We start from the raw sequence: 15,950 nt of genomic DNA, 5'->3' as shown, positions 1-15,950 counted from the left end.
TTCTCAGATTTAGTATACGAGTGCTGTGATCTGCGGAACTGAACTTGTTGATTTCTATAAAATATCGTGGCAGATACAATGTGTTTCTAGAAGGCAGAAAGAGAACAGAAAGAGACAATCAGGCTGATACCATAACTGTACACAGTTCTTGGAAATACAAGATTGAGTGAAAGCTTAAAAGCCAAGTCACAAAAATAGTTCAAGAAAGAGTCTTAAAATGTTCTATGGCTGTTCGTCCCTGGTTTTTGAACGCTGTCAACTAGCTCCACAATCATCAGTTTTGTCTAGATGTAGCAGTACGTGGTAGCTCCATGAAAGTGGTGCTTTTATATGTTTATAAATGCTGTTTGTTTCCCCAGGTTCTTTCCTTACACTTCCAAGTTAGTTAAGATTGTCCTAGGAGCTAATAAAGTGATTTTGTTTTCTTGGAACTTAAGGTGCACCAACATAAGTGTGTTCTGCGAAGGTGTTTTTTTTACCATCTTGCTATGTTCAGTTTTGATTAACAGAAGTTTATTGCAGAATGGTTGTGCTTCAAGGCTAAGGAAAGCAAAACAACTCTAGTGAACTGGGAGAGAAGGAGAGAAGGTAGATGGGGACAGATTACTTTTACTTCTCTTTGATATATCCAGAGTTAGGCTTTGGAGGAGGGTAAGAGGCCAAACTACTGATTTGCCTATCATAATGAGTCACTAGCTCACAAAGGAATTGCATTGATTATTGCACACCCACAAATTACTACAGAAGATACATTGCAGGGGTGGAGGTTATGCTTTCCCTAAAGGTTTCTGTATAATTAATCTGCTGTAAGTTCTGGTACTTTAGAAAGATCTGAACCCCACTGTTAGGCATGATCCTTGCATGCCAGTTTGCCACTCTCACATGGTTTTGGTGTTTCTTGCACTACTGCTTGAGTGCTGATGAAAGGTTTTGATACTACTGCTATGGGAAAAATTCAAGCCATATGCTTCTGTTTTTAGATTATAACTGTTTGCTTGTCTTTGTTATTGGCATTAGGAGTTGGAGCAGCTGCATTTTCTATACCTGCAGCAAAACAGTTCCCTTGTTAAGTTGAATGTTTCATAAAGGATTAAGTGGAACTGCCTGGAGCCATAGGGGACACTTCTGTCTCATAAACAGGAGGCTGATTATCAAGAGACTGTACTTGTTAGTGAAGAAGGTAACTAAGTAGACTCACTTCTCTCATGGATCTCTTACTTGATACCTTACTCCATAATTTCTGCATTAAGATCATTTAAAATTTTCTGTTCCTACATCTGTAATTACTCTTTGTAGATTTTGGAGGGTGATGAGTATTTTTAATGGAAGATGAGTTGTTATTACTGGTTTGAATAAGTGAACCAGTAATAATTGGAGGCACTGGGACAAATTGTCTTTCACTGTCCCTTGTGGGTTTCTTGTAACATCAGTTAACAACTGTCTCAGTTAAACACTGGGTTAACATTGTAAATTCAGACTCCAGAAGTTAAGATTGTCTATGCAACTCTCCAGTATGGAAGATCATGCAGATAGCTTATCAGATTCTTGGTGGGTTTTTTCTACATGGGCCTGTTTCGCCCACAGCAAAGAAAAGCCCAGGCAATAGAGATAAATACTATATCAAAAAATATAATAAAAGATCGTTTGCAGTCAGCTCATCTCTCTTCTGCTTACTCCGTTTCTTGTACAGGGTAGATGGCGCGGACTGACACCTTTGTTTATTTTCATAATTCATCTGAAGCCCCATGTATTGTTCCCTCAAGTTTATTCACTCACGATGTTTCCACTATTGCCTTTATTCTATATGTTCTTAAATTAAGAAAAAAAAAAGCCCACAACATATTATTGATTGTTCTCTATGTAGTAGGAAGTCTTAGCTGTTGGATTATATTAAGATATTCTGTGGATCTTAGAGAAGGTTAATGGTATGTGATTTAAACACTGTCAGAGATTAAGAAACTATTTAGTAGTACTGTCCTATTTGGAGATTAAGAGATTCTTATTAGGAAAGCATATTGATAGACTGTAGAAATTTCCAGTGTGCTGGGAAATGTCAGTAGCCTCCAAAGGAAAAGGGCTTTTGATGCTTGGAACAGATTTTTAGCTTTCTAATGATTTTACTGGTCAGGATGTGTGGTTAGAAGCACGGAGAATGGCTTTGTTGTTTTTTTTTCTTTTATTCTTAACATGCTGTGCTGTAGAGAAAGTTGCATTTCAAGCACAGTAGCAGTGCTTTGAGTGTTTGTGTCTGCTTCCAAATGCACAAGCCTGAAGTTAATGGGCGTTTAAGTTAATATCAGGAAAAAACAAGCTAGTGGATAGAGAAATTTAAATTTAAATTGTCCTCATCTTCACCTGATTGTCTAAAAACAGATTTCACCTGCTTAGTTTGCCAAAAGGGAGTACTGAGTCTTATGAGAGTCTTGGAGCTGCAAAAGTCACTTTTTCTTTCACCAGGTTTCACTTGGCTGAAATACAAACCTTTTTTAACTGCCGTTCTTCTGATGCTACACATGGCTCATTCTAAAAACACGAACGTAATACCAGTACGCTAATCTGATTTGAGGCATCAGTTGCAGCCAGAGCGGCGGCAGAACAAAGCCTTCTGGTCATGACAGGGGAGCTTGGCTCAGCTTCCTTTCCCTGGGGACTAGGTCTCTGAGGTCTTCCCTCCAGCACTGCAGGAAAAGAGGCTTCCTCACAGCCCTTGGGCCTCGTTGCCTATCCTCTCTGCTGCACTGAAGGGACTGGTTCTGTTTTGACTTTATACACTAAGAAGAATTTGGGCTGCACAGTCAAGCACCTCACATTTAGAAAACCCGCACTCCAGAGTGTCAGTGTCATGCATATGGCATTGCAGCATTACCCATTGATTGTCACTCTTTTTTTCCACCAAAACCTTCCTGTAGCCAGGTGAGTTGACAAATGCGGTGCTGGGGATCTGCAGCGTTGGGGCAGGCCGCAATAGTCACCTGCTGTAGGGACCTTGGGAGAGGTTGGCTGCCAGCTGGTTGTGGGTCACAGGGTTTAGCTTTCCTGTGGCTTAGCAACTGAAAAAAGAAGTAGGAACTGAAATTCAGAATGGAAGTGGTAGCTTCATTTCACACCCACTGAGTGAATGCTGAAAATTTGTAACGGTGACTACTCAGGTTGCACTTCTTTAAGTGGTTGTCACACTGATCAGACAGGTTTAATCTGTATTTTAGACAAGAAATTATCTTGCAGCTTAGGCTTGAAGGTTAGGAAAATGAGTTTCAGTTTGAGGGAAATGGATCTTATTTCCTGTTGAGCTCACCAGATGTTTCCAGGTTTACAATATATTATCAGAAGGGATATGTGGAGTACAAAATGAAGTGGAGTCTTCCATACTGCAGCTTCTATGAGGCTGGAAGGTGACATGAGGGTAGCTGTTAAATGTATGCTCTGTCTGGAAGTACGACAGGAAGGGATCTTAAAAGAATAAAAAATGTGTTACTGACCTGGCATGAACTTTTGTGGTTTGTAAAGCAATCGGGAAAAATTCTGATTCCAAAATACATAAAGAATTGTTCATGAAGATACGTCACTGTTTAATTTTCGCTAATACGTATTCCTAATTTAAACAGCTGAAAATGAAGCAATACCATTTTATATATACTCAAAAATTTTTGTAGGAGTTACGAGAGGGAGGAGGTTTCTACGGTAACCTACCAATAAATATGTTTCCAAAATAAGGAGAATAAATCTCAAGAACATGATGTATCTTCAGGTAGGATAAGGTTGAGACTTAGCTGTAGTGCAACTGTTTTTGTATCTTTATTGATTTCTTAGCATGTTTTGTGTAGGAATATATTCTCTCCAATTTTTTTCTACCTAAAATGTCCTTGGAATGGGCAAGTAGAAATAGTTATACAACACCTTTTCAAAACGTGGTAAAAATATAATACCATTTATGTCAATGACATCAGTTCAGGGTGTTTCTCAAACTTAGTTTATTTTGAAAAAAAAAATTTACCTGTTTACATCACTTTCTGATATTTAGAGGATTTGTAAATGTTTATGTCTAGCAAAACTTATATGCAGATGAAAAGGAAGCTGGAAAGTGGGGGGGTGAGGTTTTTTTTGAACTCTGGGGAAAGGTGGAAAATTTTGAGATGATTTTGTATTGGTGAATGTTTGAAGCGTTGTGTATCACATGTTTGTTTTGATCACATCAAACTTGATACTTGTGATACCTGATGATTGCTAAAAATTCATAGAAAACTTGTGTAAACTGAAGTGCCTGTTACTGATAGTAGAATCAACGTAGAATCAGAGAATAGCTTGAGTTGGTAGAGACCTTAACAGCCATGCAGTTCCAACTCCCTGCCATGGATAGGGCTGGCACCCACTAGATCACTCTGCCCAGGGCCATGTCCCATGGTTCATGATACCTTAGGCATTATCTTTTTTTTCTCTAATCCTTTAATTAGAATGCTGTTTCAAATATATATACATATATATTTATGGGCTTACTTTGTATGCGTATTAATAGGTGCAAATATTTGCATGCCTCTGTCTCTAAGGAGAAGTTTGGGTGGAACGGTTCTGTTCTGCTTTGTTTTCTTAGACATGTTACGAGGTAGGTGTTTTTGTGCTCTCATGCTTAGTACATCTTTCCTGGTTCATTTCTGTATGCTAAGTATTTTTAGTAGATCTCAGTGCCTTTGATCTGAGAGAGGTCAGCCACGTGTGTTTGCAAACAGAGCATCAGAAGTCCCTAGTGATGTTTCAGGTTGCCACCTTCTTATGCTCCAGCTGAGGTTTCTTAGAGGACCCGATCTTTTGACTTTAAGATCTTCTGGATAGCTACCTCCTAGAAATCAGCACCCTTTAAGAAAATCTTACTTTGAGATTCTCATAATGAAAGTTGCTGAGGTCACAATTTACTCACGCAATCTGATTTATGTTGTACTAACCGAGAGTAATGTTTTGCTTCTAGTTCCCTGCCTGACCAAAATGTTAATGGCCAAGCTTTAGCCCATCTTCCTTTATCAAGCAGAGCAAATCTGTCTTCACCATCCCTTGAAAGTCTCTGGTACTTCTCCAGGACAGGCATTGCCAAATGTGGCTGCAGCTGTGAGAGGATGTTGTCCTGTGATAGAGGACAGGTTGGGTCTGGACAGAGCAGGTATGGTACAAGCATCACCATCGTCCTGTGTGCAATGGGAGCCCTTCAGCAGCTGAGGAGGAAAAAGTGCTGAGGAACTTAGAGAAAAGAAAGGGGTTAAAAACAAGTGTGAAAAGTTAGATCGTGGTACTTGGTGTCTTGAAATGAAGGAAGATTTTTCTGGAAGGCTTTAGTCACCTGGGAAGGAAGGATCGGGTAGCTGTGTGGGAGGCAATTTGCAGGCAAGTGTACTCCTCTGCAGTCGATCGGTACATTTTAATGAGGTAAGTATATTTGCTCAGTTTTATAGGATTTGCGTTGGACTACAACCCTGGAAGTCATTTTAGATAGACTGCTTCGAGATATAATGGTCAGGTGGAAATATTTGAAGCATATCATATGGAAGCTGTGTATTTGCAACATGTTTGTAGGGTTTTAGAAGCGGAGTTATTTTCAGCAGAAAATTGTCTCTTCTTCAGAAGAGATTTTTATGGTAAATAAAGGTTGTGCAAAGGATGTAAAAAAAAAACCAAAAGTGAAGTTAGAAACTGCCATAGCTGTTTAATTTCATTCTTCTACATAATGTATTTATTCACATCTGCAGCCATCTCTCAGTCCGCGCTATCCCATAGGAAAGGAAGCTTTCACGCTAGCATCCTTGATCTCTTCTCATCTCCATCCTCTAGGCTGCCAGAGGCTGAATGGAACCATTTTTTAGATGCAGAAGCATTCCCCCCAGGGATGGGAACTCCCGCATGCTGGCGGATGGCAAGACAGGGAAGGCCAGGCTGTGCTCAGGTCCTTTGAGGGGAACACAGAGGCTGTAGTTGCCTCACATGGCCCATTCCACACAGTAGGACAGCAAACTCCTTTTGCCTTGGGATCTGTGCTAGTTGTGCAGGGCAGTTTCTTTCAACCAAAAAGGAATTGCCTGTGTTTAGACAGAGGTGCCAGCAAATGAATGCATTCGGCTGATGGGCTAAATAGCAAACAAAGAAGCTTCAACTTGGAAGAGCGTTCCACATTTTCTGGAATTTATCATTTTGACTTCGCTCCTTTTGCTTTTCCAATTCTTTTTTTGTTTGTTCCAGCAGTGTTATCTGTTACATTTGTCCGTTTTGTCCTACTTATTTGGTTTGTTAACTTGTCCTTTCTCAGGCTTGTTTTTGCTTCCTTTCTACTGTAGGAACAGAGAGTTTATAATAGCTGTAGCCTATCTTCAAAAGGTGAATCTGCAGTATTCTAAATGATCATTACATAAGTTACTAAAATAACAAGGAAAGGTAAACACATCCTCATCGTGAAGAAGAAATCATTCCAAGGGCAATATAAGAATCTATCTGCCACTCTTCAGTCATGCTTCTTCTTTTCTTCCAAGACTTTCTGTGCAGATTTTTCACACCTGCTTTAGCATCTACTTTTCTCTGAAGTTCAAAAGCTCCTGAAAAAAGCTTTCAGAGAAGGACTCAGTCTCATAATAAAAGAAAATACGGATTCTTTGGTTTGTCTAGCTTTGTTTGATTTTAGAAAGATTTAATATAAAACTAGCCCCCAGCTCTGAAAAGAGCTGGAGTGCAGAAGGCTCTGTATCCAGGGCACAGCAAGTGGAGAGGTTGTCAATCAGAGTTGGACCCACTGTTCTGCACCTTTGTGTTTTATACAGCTGAGCTGCAGCTTCACCATCACTGAGAATGGCTGTGGTTTCTCGTTCACATAATTCTGAAATAAGCTGGTCGTTGCATATTTCTGGGCTGGGTTGCTTAGGTTAGCTAGGAAAAGTATGTTGTGCCAGGCTCAGAGGAAGCGGTGTTGAGCAAAGGCTCTGAATTCTTGCAATTAAATTATGTTGCATGAGAAAATACTGAACAGTGGAGAGTTATGTTTTTCAGGAAAAATTACACAATCTTTTTAAAGTTACAGGCTGCTTCTTCCTCTGAGGAGCTAGTGGTTATAAGCTGAACAACCTTTTGCATCACTTTCCTGCCCTTTCCATGGCAGAAATTTAAATTCAGTTTAAAACTAAGTGGGCATGCTTCTGGGTAATTTTGTACCATAGAATCACAGAATGGCCTGGGTTGAAAAGGGCCATAAAGATCATCTAGTTTCAACCCCCCTGCTACGGGCAGGGTCGCCAACCGCCAGAACTACTTAAACTGAATTCTACATATTGGGTTGGTATGAATTTTGAAGATTATCTTCATTACACCGTGTACTGGAAATTGTCAGCAACCTGCTATTAAATCCTTCTTTCCTTTTCTTCTTGAAGATGTAATTTATCATTCCGCACTATTTAAAAGCAGGAAGGTTGGGTGAAACAGCAACAAATCTAGGTTGCGGATTTGGAAGACTAAAAAATGTACTTATTGGTTGTGTTTCCAATTTTCAGGAATTCTTTGAACATGCGAAAAAGCTCTGGGATGATGAAGGTGTGAAAGCATGCTTCGAGAGGTCAAACGAGTATCAACTGATTGACTGTGCACAGTAGTAAGTGTTTCTTTTTATTGATTTAATAGCCAAAGATGTAACTGTCTACGAAGTTCAGAAATATATTTGTATTTGCAAGATGTAGGAGTTTTGGAATGCAGCAGTTAACGTTCTAATTCTAATTGCTGGTTTTATGATAGTCCACCTTTTTTATACAACTAAATATTCTGCTTCCAATATGTAACAGTTTACAAAAGCTACTGTGAAAGAAAACATCAAAGAATTTTAAATATCTGTATTATTTGAAATAGATACACACAGAATCATTTTGATTTAAAAATTCAGAACCAATATAAGGAAAATGCTGTGTTTTAAATTGTGTGACCCAGGCAGTGCTTGAAAATAGCTATTTTTCTTCACACTTCACTAAATCTTCTGTGATTTTTACCAAACAAGATGCATACCTGTATTACTATTGCATCTCTAATGTGTACTCTGGGAAAAAAATGATAAGCAGTATTTCAATAAAGTTAGTACTATGTTTGTTTTTCTCTCCTTCATATGCATAAAGTCAAGTAGTACACTTGTGTGTAACACAGTAGTGACCCCTAAACAGGTTTGTGTGATTGCAGACGTTCTGAGAAGAGATGTGTAGAAGATTGTGAAGGTGCAAATCATAAATACATAGTACGCTGATGAAAGTAGATTAGTCAGGAAGTAGTATATTAACATGCCAGGACTACAGCACTCTGCTGTCCCCAGTAATAACTCAGGTCTGAGTTAGACTTCAACCAAAAATACACATTTCATGTGAATAGCTATTGCAAAAACATGTACTCTTAGAGTTGCTATGTGATTTAGGGTTTTCAGAGAACACACTCCAGTGTGTTATGATTTGTCTAATTGGCAGTATGGTCAGTAACAATACCACAAGTCCGTTGTAGCACTCAATGTTTTGTTTTTCTGTCCTCTCTGCTCCCACTGCCTAAGCTCAGGCAGAGAAAATGGCCTGTATAGCTGAAGGAACTGTTGCACTCCTGCCACAACGGGGAATTTTGGGGCTGTGGATAGTATTTTCTATCCCTTGTTCCAGACTATTTTGGGAAAAGTGAAGGATCCAGTGATGATTCATCAGCACATGGAAGCAAAGGAAAAACGCATATGTGTAGGAAGGAACTCATTTGACCTCAATGGATTAAGTTTACCAAAGCTTGGGCATTAGCCTGGCAACAGTCCAGACTGACAGTGGTTCTCTATAATACAAAAAAAAAAAGAAAACCAGAAAGTTGTCCTGAGTTCTAATCAGTGGGTCTTTCCCGTGCCCACTGCCTCCATGGTACAGAACTGTGCTATGCTTGCTGAAAAGTCCAGGTTGACTTTTTGGGCTGTCTATTAATACACTTGAGTAAGATCTCAGAACAATAAAATTGAATAATGACGTGTATGCAAGGCAAATGGATATAAAGCTTACTGTACTGATCAATAAAGACCCATGTGGCTCCCAGTCTTTGAAAAAAGAGCCTTATAGAACCAGCCAAAGACACTGGGTTTTTTTGGTACTGTGTTTTCCCTTTTAAAATGTTGCTTAACTACAGATTTTGACAAGAAGAAGGTTAAGTCTCATGGCATGTTCAAAAGCAAAACACAAATTCTGAAAAAAGTGGATTTAGACTGAAGTTCACTGTCCTGAAACAAAATTAAATTCTACCACTTTTTTTTCTAAAAGCTTGAAGTAAGATAGTTTTTTTTTCCCCTGTGTATCTTCTCCACCTCTTTTAACTGACTTTGTTTTGGTGGAGTCATTCATTGTAGTAGTAAACGGGACACTTGCATAACTTTCTACCTTCAAGATGATTTATGAAGTAGCGTTTAACATTTAAATATCCCTTGAGCATATTTGTGTTTTACATTTGTGGTATACCTGAAAATGTAGCAATTAAGCAACTTAAACACATCTTTAAACATTCACTCTTAGCACAGAGACTTGAAATTCAGGAGTTCTTGTGTCACTGACGTGATCAAACAGCCCCTTCCTGATGAGTGTTGATAGCTGCCCCTCAGCATCATTCCTTAAAAATTAAAATGGTACTAAGATAGTCAATGAAAGAGATTGTAAAGCCATCATATATTTGCTGCATGCTTGTTTGCCTTGTCTTCTGCTTCAGTATTTCTTTCAAGTTAAATTTCAAGTTTAATTTAATCTTAAAAGTTGATTTTATTTTGTTGGACTAACATCCAGCTTACCTAGATTTCAGCGGGTTGGTTTTGTCTGTGATAACTCTTTTGGCTTACTTCAGTTAACTTCAACTTATTTAAAACTACTGTGATTTTGTAAATATTCACAAACTTTATATTCAGCAAATTTTCGCTTTGTAAGGGATTCTCAGACTGTGTGTGATTTAGTGCTGTCTTGGCATTGAACTGCCTAGTGTATATACTGTAGACCAAAGTATCTTCACAAAATATTTCATGTCATTCTGGAATAGTTTCCTGAAAACTGAATAGTTTTCTGTAAGATTAATGCAAATCCATCTTTAAATATTTTATCTTTTACATACTTGTTACTGAACACCAAATTTTATTGTATCTGTGCAAGGGAACTGCAAAGCAAACTGCCTTGAATATAGAAGTGATCAACAGAAGTAGAGGTCTAGATATGATGACCTTCATTTACAAAAGGACAAGTTGAGGAGTTTATTATATAACTTCATAAATTTGTTTGCATCTTCTGAAAAACATTAATTGCTGAGCTTATGAGGAAATACAAAATTTTCTTTTACGATAGTGTACCTTGCAGTAGAGTTGTAGGTTTTTATTACCTATTTGGTATTATACATGTAAGAGAATGGCTTTGTTCTCATGCTAGTGGTAATTTTCTACTCTTAAAGTCCTCTTTCTTCACTGTCAGCTGTTCTTTGCATTGATTGGTGGCTTCTTTAGTAATCCAAGAAAAGCTGTTGAAGTTACTTTTTACTTAGAAACTAATACATGGGCCCGGTGATAGCAGTGAAGTTGAAGACTTCTGTGGAATGTGAGTCTGCATTGGAGAATACTGGGGCCTCCTGGTCGGGTGCCATATGTCTGCTGTCTTGCTAAAATAAGAGTTAAGTGATCTTGGTTACTCATGTCAGTTGCTCCGTTGGCTGGGTAAATTTCATTGCATTGATGAGCCATGAGGTGTGGGGATACTTAGAGCACTTAGACAGTATCAGGGAAAGGTAATGGTTTGTAGAACAGAAGAGTTGGCAAGAATTAGGGACAAGAAGCACAAAAGCAGTAAATCTGGTTATCTTTCTAAGTCACATACAGTTTGTTCGTGGCATCTTTGTTAGGAAAAAATAACTACTCTTAGATTTATTAGAAGGTTCGAGAGTTTAGTTTGGTCTCATTGCATTCACACAGAATAACCATATGTGTGTGTACATGGGCATGCGGGTGGCTGTAGCTGGAAAGGCTGTACTTCTGCTTTCTGTGTTTCTCTGTTTAAGAACTAAACCAAGAGATTAAGAGAACGCTGCTCCTGAGCAGTGCTGAGCCAGTAGTTTATCCCAGTTTGTTCACTGATCTTCTTTACCTTATAATAGACGCCACCCCTCATATGCTCAAGTATTGGTCTCTGTACAAACATTTGTGCTAATGAAACTTGATTATGCAAGTTCTCAGACAAGCAAACACAAGGGATGTTAGCTTGGCCAAAGAAAATTGATTTTATATTTGAGCTAATATACACGCAAAGGGTACATCTCAAGTTCTTTTTTGTTTGTTTCTTTTTTGCAGTTATTCTATCTTCAAGAAAGGTTTCAGCCAACCCTTGGGGCATCTTTGAGGGCATTAGATGAAGTAATTAAAGAAAAAAAATGCTTGAGTTGTTGTTCATAGATTCAATTCCTGATGTGCGAAAACTTTTTTCTCAGCAGCACATCTTGAAACTAAGCAGATCTCTAAGTTACTGTGTTCTCTTCTAGATATAAGACTTAAGCATTAGTAATGGTTAAAGTCATCCCTCAGTTCTCTCTTGCAGTCTGAGGTCAGAAAGCCTACCTCACATTTGTCTCTCTGTGTCTTTTGCCTAGCATGCCATTTGAGCCTTGTTTTGTTGCTATGTACACAGGCTACATGCATGATGGCAAACGTAAGTATTTGGGTAATTCATACTTTCACTTTGTGTGACTTCAGGGTTTGCCATTTAATGCTATTTCTTCTAGGGATTTTGCTAGAATTGGCTGCATCGTACTCCAAATTGGATTTTGCTAAAGCTCTCACACAGAGAGGTCACAAACAGGCTGTGCTGACTCAGTGGCAACGAAGTCCTTCCTGTAGTGGCCTCCCAACAGCAATTTCCAATGAATCCAATCCACCTACAACAATTCTTAATAATTAACCTTTTCAAGACCAAGATGGTTATTAATTACTAATTCTTTCTCCTTTGAAAGCTCCATATACAGTAATAGCTATGGCAGCAAGCAGCTTTTCTTTTCTGACAATGAGTGAGGCTTCAGCTTCCTGAGCTTTGGTAGTCAAATAGCAGAAAAGTTGTTTTCTGTCACCTCAATGTTTTTGTTTGTTTTGAAATCCCCACTGTAAATAGGATTAAATCGAGGGACTGTGCCCTTCTTTATGTATTTGTTCCCATGCCTCCCCATCACCATACATCGTTCAGTTCTGCCTAATTTAAGATCATTGAAATGTGAGGAAAAGCAGTGCTTTGCGCACTCTTGAGATCTGAGTTGAAAATTTGTACAAAAATTCTACAAACAGCTTAATATTTTGCATTAAACTGTCACTGATGATTGACTGTATCAGTTAGTGGCTGACTGTTGAAGCCCATCAAAGATTTTTGACATATTTCATGTCACGTGCCTTTGTCAAAGTAGATACCTGGAAATTGAGTTGGATTTGTGTAGTTTCTAGTCTCTAGTCCCAGGTTTCTTCATAGTACTGGGTTATAGGAGTGATTTCACCCCCATTCTGTATTGCTGAAGGCACTTAGAGCCGTGTCATCATCATTTAGTTTCTCCAGGAAGATGGCTGGAATGAGGCCAGAGGAGGCTGAACTGGTGTGCTTGCGTAATGCATGGCAGAACTGCAGCAGAAAATACAACTGTGGTTACAGCTGAATAACAAACTGTTGTTTCTAGATAACATAGATGTACTGTCTGTGAAATCATTAGTCTAGCAATCTGTTTTTAAACTGACAAGTGGCAAAGATGAATTATCCAAGTATCTGCACCATTTAAGGAAAAGATGTTTAGGAATGTAAGTATTTTGTTTTTGTCCCCGGAGCACCAGTATGGTATTCATGTACGATGTCATCATTTGAGGAAACAAAATCCACAGTTTTCTCCACTCATTCTTCTCCACTGCTGTGGAGAAGCACCTGAGAGAGCATGCAACCTACTGTGGGGAATCTGCTGGAGCAGGGAGTTGGAAGATCTCCAGAGGTCCCTTCCCAGCCCTGCAATCCTGTGGTTCTGTGCTCACCTCCAGCCTGCAGCTTGAAATGCACAGCCTTGGCTGGCAAAGTTCTTCTTGTACTCCTTGATAACTGCCCATTTTCAAGATGCTGTGGTGCTTCTTTGTGCAGCTCTTGAAAAGGCTTATTGAAGGGGGAGTGAACTGATGAAATATGGCTGCGAAAATCATGCATTTGTTGTGGAAAGGGAAAGAGCAGAGGGAGAGGGAGAGGGAGTAGCTGAAGGATTCTGCAGGTTTAAGAGGTTCTGCATACCGACCAAAGAAACGTGGTTGGAACATTTTTCAGTGCTTTCAATGCAGTTGTAATATTTATTCTCAAATGTAGCAGAGTATGACTGGGACATCTAACTACTAGCTGAAACATGCTTTTGATTGGCAGGTTAGAACAGCTCTGAACCCCCCCTTCCATCTTTGCTTTTTATTTCTAATAAAATTTCCTCCATTGTAATGCAGATGTGTGTATGATAGATTAAGCTGAACACACTGATGGTAAGCTAAATAGTATTATTCTTAAAACTAGCCATTCTTTTTAAGTTTGGTAATGACTTATTAGATATAAGACTTAATACTTTTTACTTAGAGAAAAGATGAGAAGAAATAATTGATGATGAATGTTTAATTCCTCATGTTACTGAATTTTTGATGGTGATACATGAAAACTGTAATGATATAATTTTCTTCCATCTAAAGTTCACTTTTGTTTCATATATAGACAGTTCACTGTGATTATCAAGTTTCTTCATTTTCTCTCATTTTCAATCATGACATTTCGGTGTTTAAGTTAGAAGCATATTTTTTTTGGTTAACTGATGAACACTTTTTCTCCTTTTACCTTATTTAAATTATAAACCTTAGCCAAACAGTGAATTGTTGTTTAATGATAGCAAGAAAAAGAAAAAGAGAGAGAGAGAGAGATTATAATTATAGACTAGTTGCTTTTGCCTTACTGATGAGTCTTCTAAACAAAGGTGTTTGCCAGATAGGCTGAAAGTCATTCTGCAGTGCGTAATGCTCACATCTTTCACTGTTTACTAACTAGCAGACCACACTCTTGAGAGGCAGAGTTGTGGTTTCTTAAAATATACACTGGGAATTTTCTGAAATAACCATTTCATCTCTTGTGAATTTTCGTTGTCGTTCCCCTTTTTACTGCCACTCATGAAAAAGCAACGTCAAACTTAACCAATACCATCTACATTTTGTTAATCTAATTGTGACTAATGTGACCATGATCTTATAATAGTATTACTTAGAAGTACAAAATTGTGGAGAAGCAGACGTTAAAACCCCCAGAACGCCTTTGTATTCCCCGTTTGTATGAAGTATGAAAATACCAGTCTCCAATGGGATGGCATGTGGGCACACACCCGCCTAAATTAGCCACCCCAAGTAAGTGATTTCTGTACCTAGAGAAAAAAGCCTGTATATTTCTCAATTGAAAACTATGAGCGAAAATAGGTTATAAACACATCACTCTCTCTGTCTTCTGAATATTAATATGATGCGTTATTTTTACTGTTAACTAATTACAATTGGAGAAGCGTTCAAGCAGCTCAGAATGGGATGCTCAAACATAAACTAAGCTATACATTTTCCCACACGCTTCTGCATGCATGGCAATGTTTTCTGCAGTGTTAGAATTGGCAGAAAGTTTGAAAATGTAAGGCAGAAAACCAAAATATGCCTTAACCTCAGTTTGAGGTAGTTAATATAGTTGTACTTTTTATCTTTTTCTCCTTTCACAGATAAATAAAACATCCAAATTAGAATCTGGATTTATTTTATGTCTCTGGTGACAGAGAAGTGATTGGTTTCACAAAAACAAGTGAAAAAATCCGCTCTTAGTAACAGGGCTTTTTTGTCATACAGAATATCAGAGGGTTTTCTCTTACCCACTGTGACAACATACAAAACTTTTAATGCAGCAGTATTAAGTCTTCCTCTTTCCCCTGCATTTTAACATCTACAGAGTAAGTCAGGTCTTCCAGGCCAGAAGTCAATGGCATTTTATCTGTTTACTCCTGTCTAATACTTTATTGCCAAAGCAGTCACTGTGGTAGGAATGAGCTGGGACTGTCAGAGAAATCAGTAAGTATTGATGTGCACTGATTTTTGGAGTTACTACAAAAGCATGGAAGTGTCTTTTTTTTTTTTTTTTTTTTTTTTTTTTTTTTTTTTTTTGGGTGGGGAAGATATTTTATTAAACATTCCTGGATTCTTTTAATAAATATAGCAAAGCTGACTTCTGTTGAGGAAAAAGTTCTTACCTGTCCAGTCAAAAATATTTTAAGTTTTTCCAGAATCCGAATATCCATATTAATGCTTTTCTTTTTCTGTATTTCCAGCCTGTTTGCATACACACTGTCAGAGTAGATGCAGGGCATTACTCCACCACAGCAGTTCAGTCTCATTTGGAAATATGATCTCTTTAGCGAATTAGAGGATGGCAAAGAGATCTATCAGCTGAGCTCATCTGCATTTACTTTTCTGTGTTAGCATCCCATATTTAATTTGGAGATATTTCTTTTCCATATTCCTTCTGCAGAGGTGAACTGTAGACTTGCAGAGGTTTGTTTGCATTGACAATACACACTTCAGGCATTTTTAGAACTTGAGCAGAACCTGCTGAAGAGTCAACACTCTTAGCATCGGCCTCAGTGTACAGGCTCTCAAAGTGCTGATTTCCCTTAGCACACAGAAAGAGCATTCTGTTGCATGTATTATGAAAGAGGCTCTGCTTCCTTTTACCACAGCTTATGGGACTGAGGTGAGGAGGTGCTGGTACAGCACTTAGTCACTGAGCAGGCACAGTGGGCCAGTGCAACTGGTGGCCATGGCCAGCTTCAGGGATGCAGATTGAGGGCAAGGGAGGACTTCCACACAGGATTGGATTTTATTGAGGTCTGTCTTGTTTGAACTGTGT

At 38.5% G+C, this 15,950-nt stretch overlaps 1 protein-coding gene across 4 annotated transcripts in view; it reads left to right on the top strand.

The window, feature by feature from the left end:
• GNAL (G protein subunit alpha L) overlaps positions 1 to 15,950 on the top strand; it is a 183,053-nt gene that overhangs the window by 116,094 nt on the left and 51,009 nt on the right. For all 4 annotated transcript variants that reach the window (NM_001396901.1, NM_001008746.2, XM_046926438.1 and 1 more), the window contains one exon: positions 7,515 to 7,612. In NM_001396901.1, the coding sequence (NP_001383830.1) occupies positions 7,515 to 7,612 (98 nt within the window). The remainder of the gene's footprint in view (positions 1 to 7,514; positions 7,613 to 15,950) is intronic.

The sequence above is a fragment of the Gallus gallus genome, chromosome 2 (genome assembly GCF_016699485.2).
Source record: "Gallus gallus isolate bGalGal1 chromosome 2, bGalGal1.mat.broiler.GRCg7b, whole genome shotgun sequence".
Classification (NCBI taxonomy): Eukaryota; Metazoa; Chordata; class Aves; order Galliformes; family Phasianidae; genus Gallus; species Gallus gallus.
The sequence above is the reverse complement of the archived record's forward strand: the minus strand, read 5'-3'. Positions and strand labels throughout refer to the sequence as shown.